We start from the raw sequence: 15,737 nt of genomic DNA on the forward strand, positions 1-15,737 counted from the left end.
ACGTATTAATGTTAAACCATCACAGAAAATGTTCTGCACTTTTACATTTCCAAAAACATAATTCTGTAAGCTGTTTCCTCATGGGGACCAAAAAAAAGGATTTAGGATTATGATGACTATCATGTGACTGAAAGGAGAAGAACTGTTTGGAATGTGATTTATGTAGTTCATATTTTTCTCAGTGAAAACCAGATCATTCCATCTTGTTTGTGATTTTTATTTTGTTTTTTTGTTAAACTTATATCTGGCTATGGCCAAATGGTTTTAACATTACTGTCTTCTAGCCCCCACTTTCCCTCTTTCTCTGTACTAAATTACACTAAATTGAGGGGGAAATTGCATATTAGCCTACTTTCCATGTACCAGATTTGATCTTTAATGTTAGACTGGCTTTCATTATAAAACCATAAGATATATTTCTCACTGTCCTTTAATAAAAAAATAAGTGGTATCAAACCCTCAAGACTGAATGCTACTCACACAAAGTAATTTGATTCCTGGTGTTATTGCTTTTGTAAGAATGAAAAGCTGTCTATAATGCAATGCATTCTGTCAGCTACTACTATAATGTGGTCTTATTATTATAATGAGAGTATGTTTATCTAAATAGATAACCATTTACAATAGACGCACTCTGCAATGAGGCCTTAGTTTATTGTGGGGGAAACAATCCCATTAAAAATGAGTTTAATAATTTATTTAACCTGTAATTAAATCTGCGGGGGAAAAAATCTGCTGCAGACACACATGACATTTGCATGTGCAATTTCTCTTTATTCTCACCATAGAAAAAATGGGTAACTCGTCATTATCCATCACAGGTTGCTGCACCCCTCGTTGACAACTTTCTATAAAAATATTGATAATAGTTATTGACAAAAGTGCTTTAAATGCATTAGAAATCTTATTCTAAAGTATAAACAGATATTTAAGATTGTTGAATTATAATAACCGTGGGTGCTAAGCTGCTATTGCCACAATTCCTATTTCAATGGTAAAAAAAAAAAGACCTCTCGAATTGGTCTCTAATCTCACTTTAGGATTATGGTTATAATATTTTTAAATGTTTAAATGTTTTTATTTGGTATTTCGGCAGAAGATAAATTGTAACTACACTTTTTGACATATACAAACAAATATAGCCTAACTTACATCCTAAAAAATAAATATGCATAAAGAAAAAAAAAACTCCACTGGTAAAAGCAGGTCATGAAGGCATAGTAAAAATAGTAAATCACTAGCTTGCAGAAAAGAAATAAAAGGTGACCAAAATTCTTCAAATAACAAAATCTTATTTTTCAGAGCACAGTGAGGATTTTGCAAAGCATTTTTAAGCAGTTTGTTCAATTACATTAAAATTCTAAGGATTATATTCTATTCTAGGCTATCAGAAATAACACCATTTCTTATGCACATGTGCATTGCTCAGTTTGGTAAAAAAAAAATAAAAAAAATGTACTGCCAAAAAAGTATAAAGAAGGTTTTTATTTTGTGGAAACGTTTAATTCAAATATACTGAAATCATAAGAATTTTTTTTGTAAATAATAACGTTGAAATCATAATTAATTGAAAATAAATAATTTTACGTTGAAATCATAGAGGTTGAAATGCAACGAGAGATTGAAAGTCACATGACTCACCCATGTGTAAAAGTCAACCAATCACAGCGTTTGTTTGGGTTTTCGTGATATACATTCGTTACTTGGTTGCACAGCTCTTGGTGTATTTGGAAAAGATCATAGCAGTCTTTTCAAAACTGAGATCAAGAGAACTTATTATTAATCAAATGTCAACTCATAAAATAACAGCTGAGTTTTATTTGCCTTCTCCATTAAAATGAGCATGGCATCGCACAGCGGATTGTGTCGTGCACCACAACAGAGATGTCCTGTGACTACTGCGCTGGATGAATCGTATGTATCCATTTTCTCTGTCGCTGTTAAAGAGATAGTTCACCCAAAAAGGAAAAATACCGTACCTTAATGTTGTTTAAAACCCAAAACAAAATAAATTGTTAGACATAATGTCAGGGAGAACAGTTCTAACCTGCACAGAACTGCTAATTTAGAGACACAACCAAGCTCTAGTCTAAACTTTTACAGATTCACCAGCTTCAACATGAGCAGCAGTTGCAGTTCAGGAGAGTCCTTGAAGGATGCAGGTTCAACAATAATCTCACAGAAAGAAGATGTTAAGAATTACAGTAAGATGAATCCTGCAGAGAAACTGTCACTTTGTGAGAGACGAGCTCAGTCCTTGGCTGATAGTGAAGAGGTACACATGACATAATCTTATACTCCAAAATACATATCTCACACTCTAATTTTGTATTGTCCTTTGTAACCTTATCAGTGCCCCACATTTCAGTATGATCTATTATCATATTCAAACTTTTATATGCTATGGGTCCCCATACAGTATATGACCATTTTCTTTAGAGAAACTTATTTTATGTATTACTTGTTAATTTTTTGCTAATTTGTATAATTTATTTTAATCTATTCATTTATTGAAATATATATTTTTAAATTTTAATCTAGTATTTGTTACTTATTTGATTAATTTATATCAAATATGCATTTTATATTTATTTTAATATCCTTTCATTTATTTAAACATTTTTTATACTGTTTTCCTCTAAACATATCCACAGACACCCTAGCACTTCCCTGGACACACCAGGCATAATCTTAATCTCCAGTTCATCAACAGTTACTACTTTTTTTATATAATTTCTCTAGTTTAATGTTTAATTGTTGTTTGAACTTTGCAGCATGACCTCTGTATCCAGGAGCTTGTGCGTTGCCTTGCACTGACAAGGCTGGTTTATGGAAATGAGCATTTTGCAGTGGCCCAAGCCCAGTCAAGACTGGCTAAAGCCTATTTGCAATACAAAGGTAAAATTTTTCATTATTTAATGCATTTAAACAGATACAGCGAGCTTGTTTTTATTGGAAAAATAAACCCTGCATTGACTGTGAATCATTCAAATTGATTTACTAGGTAGCCATATATAATACGTTAACTATCTCCTGACAGTATATGACCTCCTGTTTCCCAGGCTGGGCACATCAGACACAAGAACATGCGTCCCAAGCACTTGAAGTACTCAGCTCCAGCCAGCAGGAGGAGAGAGTGAGCTGCCTCAACTGCTTCCTTACCATACATCAGACTCTTGGAAGTGCTGCTCTAGTGCTTGGAAAATATCCTTGTTTACAAAAATCTAATGAGTGCATCTTAAGTGTTCAAATCCTTTTTAGGGACACTATATGTTTGTGTGTGTAATATTATTAAACTGTTTTTTTTTTTAAGTGGAAAAAAAATGATAATTCATCATACAGACCTTGCTTTAAATAATGTATTAATGGTAGTAGTTTGTTAATTCACTACTGATGAGTTCTTAACTATGAGAACCTTAGCAGAGGCTGAGTCAAGCTTTCAGAAGGCAGAGATAGTCATGGGAGACATTGTAGCACATGAAGCCATGGGAAAGGAGGACAGAGTGGACACTGAGTATGAAATATTTACAAATTTAGCAAGGTATGAGAGCATTTTAATCTTAATTTAATCTCATTTTAATCATTTTTTTCCCACATGGAATTGTATACAGGCCTGAAATAAGACATGGCAGCTGAGTCCACATTGATATTCACAATTTTTGAAGGATTAGTTCACTTTAAAAAAAACTTTTGCCTATAATTTACTTACCCCCATGTCACCCAAGATATCCATTTCTTTCCTTCTTCACTCGAAAAGAAATGAATGTTTTTGATGAAAACATTACAGGATTTTTCTCCATATAATGGACTCCAAATGAGAGTTTCAGTGCAGCTTCAAAGGGCTTTAAACGCTACCAGACGACGAATAAGGGTCTTATCTAGTGAAAAGATTGGAGCATTTGTGCTTATAAAACTTTTGAGATGACCAATAGTTTCGCTAGATAAGACCCTTATTCATCGTCTGGTGTCGTTTAAAGCCCTTTTAAGCTGCACTGAAACTCTCATTTGGACCTTTAAACTGTTGAAGTCCATTATATGGAGAAAAATCCTGGAATGTTTTCATCAAAAAACTTAATTTCTTTTCGACTGAAGAAAGAAAGACATGGACATCTTGGATGACATGGGGACGAGTAAATTATCAGCAATTTTTCTTTTTTAAAAGTGAGCTAATATTTTAAGGGCTTTGGCCCTCCTGTACTTCATTGGGACCTTAAACTAATATCAACTGTAAAAGTATCTTTTTCACCACAAGGTGGTGCTGCTCATCCACAACAGAATTGAAGCTTTATGATAAAATTCACTTTGGCCACTGGAGGAATAGAAACAGAATTATGTTTTTATCTTTTATTATCATATCCTTAAGTGCCTGTGAAGCTCACACATTTAATATTAACCTGTCTCCAGGTTGGCCGCATTCAGAGCAGAGTAGCAAATCATCTGTATAGTATACATTCCTCATGAGTGTTAACTACATGAAAATCTGCCATGCAGAAAAAGTCACTTGCATCAGTTTATTAACTATACATAAATGAAAGGATTTACTTTTCAGGAATTCAGCAGGTCTACTTTGTTCACATTAAGTTATTTTTATTTGGTAATTCAAAGATCTTTTGTTTCTCAGGGGGGAATAGATCCCACCGGAGGACTCGATTAACTTGTTCAATAGCTTGTATTGATCCCAGTGTTTATTATGGCTGGTCTCACCAAGCTTGACTGTGACTATGAACGACTGTGGTTTGTCTGCCAGCTGTGTTTATGTTGTGAGTGCAGAGCGACAGTATCTCCCTGGGCCTTCTCAGGTTTTATTATTGCTGCTCTTTGTTGTGCGAGTATGAGAGAATGTAAACTGCTTTGTAGTACAGTAAAGCTCATTTATTATGTATTTATATTATGATGTCCATGTTTTTTTTTTCTACTACTCTTAGCAGGTTTGTGTTTTCATCAGTTTGTCAGCTGGTTTCATGGTCCCGGAAGAATGTGCATATGCGAATTGTGATGAAAGCTTTATAATTCTTCTGCCTTTGACTGTAAAGCTAGTGTTGACATATTTGAAATGAGCGAGCCTGCGCTATCAACACATACCACCACAAAACCCAGAAACAATGACACACGCTTACTGCTTTTTCATCCGGATGGATTCAAAGAGCGAACGAACATCTGTCAGCATGTCTGACATGAATCTCTGCACATATTTACATCAGCCTTTGTTCGAGACTTGCTGGTTGGGATTTTTGCCTTGAGAGAACTCAAAAGTGAAATTAGTTCTTCATACACTCTTAGAAGAAAAGGTTCGTATTTGGAACCTTCTATACAGAACCCTTTTTAAGGGTTCTTTGTAACCAGGAATAATGTTCTATATGGAACCTTTTGGGTTCATTCATTATCATTTGTTTTGTCCTTTCTGGATTAAATATATTGACAAACATCAAGACCCTAAACTGTATTTATGAATGCATGTGAATGATCTCAAAATTCAAGATATGGGGGTTAGATAATGTATATATGTATATCATTTTATGTAGTTAATCAATATCACACGAAGAGTGCCATTTCAGTTTTGCTCCTCCAAAAATCAGCATGATATTAAGTTACTACAACAGTTTAATAAACAATAATTTAATTACAACTACAAAATGTTGCAAAATAATGTAATATATGCATGAATAATAGCCTATAAAGAACCTTTGTGCCAAAATGGTTCTTTCTTGTCATTATAGAACCTTTTTTAGCGTAAAAGGTTCTTTGGAATCCTATACTTCATATATAGAACCCCAATGAACCCTTTTTTCTAAGAGTCTTTAAGTTTTCCTTTCACACTTATCTTGAACAAAGAAAAGCTTAAAAGGTTAAGTGTGTCATTTTTTTCCATACAAGAATCATTCTTTTACCTTTATGTTAGTTTTCCAAAGCCTATTTCATTATTATTTGCCTCTTAAAACTAGAGGCAAACTTATGACCCTGATAGGTAAATTCATAACGTACAACGGTTGCAGTGAGATGCACATATATCAAACATACCTCTTCTCTGTTTTCTTTGGTTGTCTTCTTGTAAATTAAAGATAGGATAGGCAATTTCAGAGAGGTTAGCCATAGCAAGCTAGCTTTGAAGTCATAAGGTCTTTCCACCACCTCTTCCAGAACGCGCAGAGTCTGCAAAACATTACAAACGGATGGCGTTAAATCACCTCAAAGCACATAACATTACAATAATAATGAACATAAATAACTTCCAGAGCTCTGACTTGTACCACCTGACTGCTGCAGATTCATTTCAGCGTTGATTAGCTCAGAGTAAAACGCCATCGGTTGCCATCTCTTAATTACGATAGTGATGGCGTGAATGCAGCATAAGCTTATTTGGTTCAGGAGGAACTATAAATGGCGGCTGCTGTTTGTTCGCGGTACTCGGTGACTGTCTACAACTCTGCATAGCCTCATGAAACACGCTGATGATGACGTGTGAGGTCTGTGTGAGCAGGTATGCAAATACAGATTGACAGGCAGGTAAGACACCCTATTATTACATTCAGACCGAATGCAATGATTGGACAAAACATTGTTTGATCCTGAGACTTTCCACAGAATATAAACTTTGCCTACTCTACCTTTAAGCAGAGTTAAACTTGACTGGAGACTAAACTTGGAGTGCTGTTACAACAGCCTGAAGTAATCCGTGTTTCTTTTTTGTTTTAAAGGCAACGATGTCTTTTCTGTTGCTCTGTTTTTTTTTTTTTTTCTGGCACTATTTTCTATCAAGCCTGAATTTTTTCAAACACAGTCTACGTCAATATTGGTCTGTTAACAATTACTAAGCAGAAGGCTTGGGGGACTACTTGGCAGTTCATGTAAAAATCCCTAATTGCATTACGCCCATGCACAACGGACATTAAATCAGATTTCTCCTCGCAGATTATATCTCTCCTCCCACAGAGGATGGCTGGTATTATGCTGGCACTGCGCGCCATAATACAGGACGTGTTTAGGTTTGTGTCCCCGGGCAGCTCTGCAGTTTTCGCGCTGCATGTCCCACTGCCCCTAAAAGGAGGCCCGTAGTCTGGAATTTCTGATACAGCCCTGAAAAGTTGCCAGGGTACACAGAGACTACTATGAGAAAACCTTGGTGGAGTCGTGTTCAAAATCTTTGCCATTTTGCAAATGTTGCCCTTGAGCGTTTTTCACTGATTGCAGTAAATCCAATTGGACATTCCGATTAAGAGATTTAAATAAAATCTGTTACACTTCTAAAATATAAACCGGAGATTTAAGATAAGACATGTTTACAGCTCCATCATCAATTACGCAGATATGGGTGAATACTGACAGATTATGTGTAATGTCAACCATCTCTGGTACAATTCCACTTGCATCATGCAACTTTTTTTTTTTAACTAGCCTTGTATTGATGGAACAAGGATGCTGCATGAGCAGGCTATTCCCTCTGAGATGGGGAAATCGAGTTAGTGATCCATTAGAGTGGATGACTCTGGAAAGGCTCAAGGCTTTTAACAAGATGGATTGGTGAAATATGGGATCTCCCTGTGGTGATAGATGTCTCTATATAGTCCAGTGCTACACACCTGCCCACATCAGAGCGAAGCATCATGGTTTAGTTATGAGATCCAATTGAGATTTTTTATTTTTACATTTAACCCTTAAGAGAAACCTTGAGCATTTTAATCTATTTTTAAAATAAATATAAGTTACAAAGTAACAAAATAAATTTTTTTTGACTGTAAAAATGGCAGTAAAGACTTTTATAATGTTAAAAAAGATATCTTGAAATACAGTAAGTGCTGTTATTTTGGTTTTCTGTTAATCAAAGCCTCCTGGGGAAATAAATATCACGGATTCCACAAAACGTTTAAAGGGGTAGTTCACTTTAAAAGAACTTTTGTTGATAATTTACTCACCCCCATGTCATCCAAGATATCCATGTCATTCTTTCTTCGCTCAAAAAGAAATGAAGGTTTTTGATGAAAACATTCCAGGATTTTTCTCCATATAATGCACTTTACTGGTAACCAAACGGTTCAAGGTCCAAAAGACAGTTTCAGTGCAAACTGCAAACTGTTCACAGGGCTTTAAACGATTCCAAACGATGAATAAGGGTCTTATCAAGTGAAACGATCACTCATTTAAAAAAAATAACAAAGTTTAAGTTTTATAAGCTCAAATGGTCTCCTTGCTCTGTTCTGTGATGCGCGTTTGTGACTCTCCTGTTCGAACTCGTTTATCAAAATGAACTAATCTTTTCCCGAGTCAATTTGTTCCTTTCGTTCGTTGAATGAACCCCTAATGAAATAAAGCCCTTTGAACAGTTTGCACTGAAACTGTCTTTTGGACCTTGAACGTTTGGTTCCCATTGAAGTGCATTAAATGGAGAAAGATGCTGGAATGTTTTCATCAAAAACCTTAATTTCTTTTCGACTGAAGAAAGAAAGACATTGGCATCTAGGATGACATGGGGGTGAGTGAATTATCCGCAAAAGTTTTTTTAAAAGTGAACAACTCCTTTAAGCAGCTAACTGTTTTTATCGTTGATGAGAAGCAATGTTTCTGGAGCACCAAATCAAGATTTCTGAAGGATCGTGTGACACTGAAGAATGGAGTAATGATGCTGAGAATTCAGCTTTCCCATCATAAATTGCATTTTAAAACATATCAAATTAGAAAACAGTTAATTTAGGTTAAAATAATATTTCTGTATCAATATTGAGGTTTTTACTGTATTTTGGTCAAATAAATACAGCCTTGGTGAGCATAAGAGATTTCTTTCAATCTTACAGACTTTGTGTCTGAATACTTTTTCTAGAACAGCACTGAGTCTCTTGTTCTTCATTTCTACACAGACAGCAGTGAGTCAGTTTTCTGTGCGTTGCTCAGAAGTGAGACTGAATGCCTCCAGGCTGATATTGAGAGTGGAGAATCAGACCTAATAAAGACATGAGCTCTTGTCAATTGAGTTCAGCTCTGTAGAGAATGTTTGGATTTACGGCACTCCACATTTTAATAAAAGAAACGGACGCCCTTTAAAGGTTCAGAGCTAGTACAACCGTCCTATGCAATACATAGCAGTTCTTCTGGTTTTTAACCAGTTTGCATTGAACAGGACTCTCTTTTCTCGATCTTCGTCCTTTCATTGTTTTGGCATTTTTGCCCATGACTGGCATTACAGACGAGCTATTCTTATTATGATGGCATGCACTAGTAAGGTCAACAATGTGCTGTATGTGACATTGTGGATTGATTTCATGATAAATGACATCTTTGTGCCTGTGTGCATGTGGTGTGTTGTATAGGGTGTACCAGCGGCAGGGAAGGCCTGAGAAGGCCCTCAGTCAATGTGAAAGAGCCTTGGAGCTGCTTCAGGAAGGAGCTCAGCTCAGTCGGGTCTGCTTTGTTTACAGAAATATGGCAGCCATTGAACAGGCACAGGGACATCTGGATAGAGCCATTGAGTATCTCCAACAGGTAAATTCCTAAGATTCCAACTCATATTAAAGCAGAGGAGAGGTGCAGTGCTGTTAAATCCATTTTTGGAGTATTCAAGGAGTAGTTCACTTTTCAAAAACCTTTTGCTGATAATTTACTCATCCCCATGTCATCCAAGATGCCCATGTCTTTCTTTCTTCAGTCGAAAAGAAATTAAGGTTTTTGATGAAAACATTCCAGCATTTTTCTCCATATAATGCACTTCAGTGGGAACTAAACGGTTCAAGGTCCAAAAGACACTTTCAGTACAAACTGTTCAAAGGGCTTTAAACGATGAATAAGGATCATGTGACACTAAAGTACACTGGAGTAATGTTGCTGAAAATTCAGCTTTTGACATAAAAGGAATACATCACATTTTAAAATATATTAAAATAGAAAAAAGTTATTTTCTTTAAAATTGAGCATACAAGACTTAGTGTATGACATGAGTAATTAGGAAATATTAATCAAATGACGGACAAATAAACATAGCATATTATGAATATTTCATATCAATATAATATATGGACAGGAATGTTATTTTATTATTATTTTCCTCCCATCATCACATGGGTTGAGATTGCATCCTCCACAATCCATATTTGGACCAGGGGTTGTGTTTTTGACATCCTCTGTCTAATGGTTTTTAAAACTGGACCACAGAATTATTTAAAGCCTGAAATGATTAATGTTTCCAATGCTTCAGGGTGGGTCTGATATGTGATATAGCTGTATTCAAGTCTCTGTATCTCTCTCTCCCTCTTCTGCAGGCTCATTCCATTGCTCTTAGTCAGAATCCCGGGGGTCTGGAAGGGGTCCAGATCGCTCACAGCTTGGCTCTGGCCTATTCTTCCACTTCAGAGCCTCATCACAACGGTAACAGAATGTTACTCACAATAGTCCATCTGAACCCGGATAATTAATTAGGCCCTGAGCATCACAAAGAAATTATGAGATGTGTTATGAAGTCAATAGTATGGTAGAATTTTGAGTAAATAGGTAATATGATCAAAAAGTCATTCTGTCCTTTAGATCAGTGCTTCTCCAACCTGTCCTGGGACCCCCCAGCCCCCCCCCCCCCCCCCCCCCCCCCCCCCCCCCACCACTGAACATTTTGGATGTCTCCCTTATCAGGCACCCAATTCAAGGCCTTGTCCACACTACTAAGTTTTCGTTTGAAAGCAAAAGTTTTTCTTTTTTTTCTTTGTTTTAGTCTTCTGTCCACACTGAGACGGCGTTTTAGTTTTTTTTAGCTTTTTTTTCCCCGATAAATTTGAAAGCAGTTTTCGCATTGTTGTGCACTGTAAAAATGGAGGCATTTGAAAGCAAAGACACGTTTAGTCATGATGTAACGCATATTGTACCAATGATATCTATGGTTATACTGGCATATTTTTGCCTGCTATTTACTTTCATAGTGTTGCCAAAGATAAATGTTCTGTTTTTTAACCTTCAAATTACATTCCTGCAAAGATGACAGAAAATTAACTCACAATTAGTGTCCTGCAGCAAAACATGATGACAAAATGCATTTACACCTTACGATTTTGTGTGCAAACTCAACGCAAAGTTACTATGATTGGTGAGATATTTTGCAAATAAAAAGATCACTCAGAGGTGAGAACCTTTGGTTCAGATTACACGATTTTAACCAGATTTTGGCACGATTCGTTTGACGTAGGGTGTCGTAGGGATTCGTAAACGACAACAGGCGTCGGGAAGCAAGATTCTATCATATCATCTAGTAACGTTATAGTGTGTCATAGTGGGCGACACCTACGTCGCGTCTGCGATGCTTCACGACATCACGACAAAAAGACTAGCATGTTTAAAATTTTTAATGGTCGTCCACGACGGTTCCGTCCCATGTATGAGGTTGACCAATAGGAGCACAAGTTTTTCCGTACACAACTTTCAAAAATGGCTAAGCGAAAGAGAGACGATGGTGCTAACGTTAAAACTAAAAGTAAAAATATATAAGAAAACAATATTTTACCTCAAGTTCTCTTTGGAGGATTGACAGGCCATACTGTCCTCTTCGAGCAGGGTTCTCAAGTCTCACGCAATGGCGTGTGAGGCACACACACACAATTCAACCAGTTCACACGCCACACCGTGTATTTCTCACGCTGAAAAGGCAATGCCGAGCAATCCAGGAACGTGTCCATTGTTGGGGTTTCTTTCTTTTTTTTTTACTTTTTTTTTCTGAACACAGGACAGCCAAAAACACTCACTGCTTCATCCATTGTTTGTTTACGTTCATTTCCGAAAGTCACTCGCTACTAGTTTCGCCTTCTCGATGACATCACGCGCGCCGTTAAAGACGGCATGCGATGACTGGTCAGGAAAGCAACGTGTAGTCTGACATGTGTCTTGTCCACGACACGGCAAGATTTTAGGAGTCAAAATCGCATAATCTGACACATTGACTATCATAACAGACAAAAAAAAAAAAAAAAACAAACAAAAAAAAAACCGTGTAATCTGAACCAGGAGACAGTGTTAATGGGTGGGGGCTCCAGGAACGTTGATGGGAACCCCTGCTTTAGGTCTGATGTAACGTTTGGAGTTTGTCAATGAAGTGAATTGTGTGGATCACACTGTATCTAAGTGTTTAGCAGCCTGTACATAAGCAGAGCTTTTGTTTTAGCTGCCCTGCATAACAAGTACAGCAGTAAAGACTTGAAGGTGACCCTCAGCTAATAAACCGAATTACTAGAGTAGTTCTTCAAGGGGAAGTGGGGGAAGTGTAATTATGTGAATCTCTTTTCCCGTTTCAATAGATTCAGCTGCACACTTTTTTGAGGAATGTATAAGTGCATATAGAAGTGCACTAGGCCCACAGGACACACTCACCCTATCTGCCCAAGATGACTTCAGTCATTTCCTCCTACTCTCGGGACAACAGGAGGTCAGCTTCAAATTCATCTGAATGTGGTGTATATTACGGAAAAGATATGGATCTTCATATTTTAACTATAGGCTATATATCATTTAAAGGTTAGAGTCAGTAAGTAAGGTCAGGTCAAATGTATTTGAGTAGCACTTTTTAAAATACACTGTTCATGGTTAATAGTAGCATTTAGCAGATTAGAGCTGGTTGATAATATAATTACTGTGTACATTTTGCAAAGAAGTTTAAAATCAGACAAGTGGGATTTGCTATAAAGTATATATCACTATATACTATAGCATTTAGTATGGTATATACATTTTTTTATTTTTATATATAGATATGTATCAAGGATGCATTAAATTGAATGTTCTATTCATCAAATGCTGAAAAAAAATCATTTCATTAAAAAAATTAGTAAGAAGCACAGCTGTTTTCAACATTGATCATTAACATTGAAGTTGGGGTTATCTCTGTCTTTGTAAAGAGAGCTTTTTGTTTTTGTTTTTCAGAGCTGCGCTGAGATCCAAAGAGAGTCTCTGTCCCTTAAGAAGAGCACGTTTGGTGAACTGAGTGCAGAAGTGGCAGAAACGCTGCAGCTGATTGGTGGAGTGGAGATGACACAGGGTCACATGAGACACGCCTACCGGACACTCAAGAAGGTGAATCAAATCTAATACATGATCACTATGCTGTAGGAGTTGGCTGTTAGCTGCTAATGGATATTTACTCGTACCTTATTCATAAACATCTGTGTGTTACTTATCACATATAGTATCTTGTTAAACAGATGCAATGTATTTATGATCAAACATCACAGGTATACTAAAGTCAGCCACTACATTATCCTTGTCTCCTAGTATGTTCTAAATATGGCTTTTATTTTATTTTTATTTAGTCACAGTGTGAAACCCCCTTTGAGATAATTTGGGGACTGTTGCTCTTTGGAAACCTGTCCCCACTCGTCTGTAAGCGAGCACTGTTGCTATGTTGCTTTGTTGTTGTATTGAAGGGCTCCATTTCTGGGGTTGTGAATCAGTGGTCCCACGCTCAGCGTTTCCTCAGGCTACTAACCTTTCCCCTTTACCTCTGACAGATACGAGCAGCTCATATCATATTCTTTCTCCTGTAATCATGACAGCTGCTGCAGCAGAGCAACACACTCTCACTTTAGACTTTGGCTTAAAGCCAGGGTTGTGTGGTTAAAACAGAAACATGGATTTAAATAAGCGATAATAAAGTTAGATTATATACTCAGTATAGTGTATTTTACTGAGTCTTTAGATGATAGACAGAGCCACAAAGCAAAGACACACACACTTTTAAGAATCACTGCAACTGTTTTCCCATAGAAGTGGGCCCCATGACATCACTTTTGCCTGTGGAAAGTGATGAAAACATCGACTTTTCAATCACGAAGGAAACTTTGAACAGTACTTTCCTTTGTTTTTTTTATGGAAAGACTGCTGTCATGTCGTCATTTTGAGTGTTTTTCATCCTAACCGTTGCTGTTGTTTTGAAGAAGGGAATGAGAGTGGGTTTATATGAGGAAATGAAGTGGCTTGGCCAGGTATCATGAAATATCTGTGCCAAAGGCACTCCTCCTCTCTTCTATGTCTGTGAAATCAGAGTCAAGCCGTTCACTACCATTTGAGCTCCACAAACCAGAGCACTAAGTCTTACTTTATAGGTTTCAATTTTTAGCTGTAACAAATACACACTTTTTGGATATTTTAGTTTCACATTCACAGACACTTATGACTGTATTGAAGCTCAGCTAGCCATTTATGTTTCACCAGGCCTTTCCATCCTTTATGAAAATGATGATAACAATCATCACTTTTAAAAGAATGAACAATAATTCTTTATTAGAACTGTTCAGTAGTCTGTGTAGCAACCATATTATATATATATGGTAATAAGTCACAATGATTTGGGTTGCTTTTGAATGATGTCATTAATATCATCAACTTAAAAGTACTGTACAAATATTACATGCAACCTCGAATACGAATAAAAAATATGCATAATTACATTATAATAATTATTATATAAATATACCCTACAGATAAAAAGGTTTGGAATAATTTGTTTTTAATGCTTTTTTATTATATAGTAAGAATACAGTAATGTTGTTAAATATGATTACAACTTAAAATATGTTTTCGTTTTAAATGTAATTTGTAAATGTATTACTCCAGTCTTCTGTCTCACATGACCCTTCAGAAATCATTCTAATATTCTGATTTGGTTCTCAGTTATTGTTGGCACTCAATTATTAATAATGATTAATATTATTATCATCAATGTTGAACTTTTGTTGCAATTGAAAAAATATTAAAACTGAAAACAGCACTTTCACAATATTACTATTTTTAATGTATTTTCGATAAAATAAATGAAGCATTGGTGAGCATAAGAGACTTCTTTCAAAAAATTTCAAGTGGTATTAAAAATATTCATGCATTTTGAAGTTTTAGATGATTGTCACCAATGTTCGCAAATGTTTTACTAACCACCTATATCTGTCTCTCTTTCAGTGTCTGGATATTCAAATTATGCTGTATGGTCCTCAGCACAAGAAAACCAAAGCCACAAAAATAACCGTGGACATGCTGTCTCAGTGAGTTTCCTACTCAGTCACGTGTTACACATTCACACTATAGCAGGAAGTCACAGTGCACTCTAAAAATATGCTTAAAGTATGCGGACATTTCACCTGAATGTAGTGTGTTGCTGAAAGTGAATATTATTAATGCTTTGTGGTCTTATTCTAGGTCACCAGAGGTCAATGAGAGACGCAAGGAAAGTCGTCTTGAAACAAGGCCTCCATTTTGTGCAGCGGTATCATCTGCATCTGACATCTAGTATGTCTACCTCAAAACAGGGAAGGGAAATCTGTGGATTGGAAAAAGCAAGGCAGTGTTTCTAGAACAGCACACAAGCTCTATTGTGTATTTAGAGTGCTTGGCAAGGTGACTACCTCAGCACTTCAAAAAATGAGAACTGTCCAGTAGTGATCTAATACACCGTCACAGTGGTTTCTGCAATCACTCTGACTGGTGAGCGGCAGGCCTCTCTGCAAAGAGTTTGAATTCTTATATTATTTCTGAGAATTGAGCTGAACTCACAACTCTGTAAGGGTTTCTTTAATGTGTTTGCATGTTAACCAATGTTTCAGACTAGTCTTTTCAAGAGTAAAACAGCACACAAAACACCCTTTTTGTGAATTTTAATTTCGCAAAAATACATCCCCAAACCAATCTTTGCTAAGGCAGTAAATCATGTATAGCAAACTGTAAATCTGTAGGTTTCACAGTGATGGTTGAGTCCTAAAATCCTATGCATAGATTCGAATAAGCAACAGCAG

General features: G+C 36.4%; 1 protein-coding gene across 1 annotated transcript; it reads left to right on the top strand.

Moving 5' to 3' along the window:
* The first annotated feature begins 1,575 nt into the window (after positions 1-1,575).
* ttc23 (tetratricopeptide repeat domain 23) lies at positions 1,576-15,266 on the top strand. The gene is made up of 11 exons (XM_039684058.2): positions 1,576-1,914; positions 2,104-2,275; positions 2,775-2,898; positions 3,063-3,204; positions 3,416-3,541; positions 9,300-9,471; positions 10,245-10,350; positions 12,258-12,385; positions 12,880-13,029; positions 14,908-14,990; positions 15,145-15,266. Exons 1-11 carry the CDS (start codon positions 1,838-1,840, stop codon positions 15,233-15,235), a joined length of 1,371 nt encoding a protein of 456 aa, XP_039539992.1. The 5' UTR covers positions 1,576-1,837; the 3' UTR covers positions 15,236-15,266.
* Positions 15,267-15,737: the final 471 nt, after the last annotated feature.

Source organism: Pimephales promelas, chromosome 10 (genome assembly GCF_988280905.1).
Source record: "Pimephales promelas chromosome 10, fPimPro1.hap1.1, whole genome shotgun sequence".
Classification (NCBI taxonomy): domain Eukaryota; kingdom Metazoa; phylum Chordata; class Actinopteri; order Cypriniformes; family Leuciscidae; genus Pimephales; species Pimephales promelas.

What these genes read in the sequence shown, in the direction of transcription:
- ttc23 (XM_039684058.2), top strand. Translation starts at nt 1,838, where the DNA reads ATGAGCATGGCATCGCACAGCGGATTGTGTCGTGCACCACAACAGAGA. An exon ending in AGCCTATTTGCAATACAAAG is followed by an intron (nt 2,899 to 3,062) that starts GTAAAATTTTTC and finishes CCTGTTTCCCAG; the next exon opens with GCTGGGCACATCAGACACAA. An exon ending in ACCGTGGACATGCTGTCTCA is followed by an intron (nt 14,991 to 15,144) that starts GTGAGTTTCCTA and finishes GTCTTATTCTAG; the next exon opens with GTCACCAGAGGTCAATGAGA.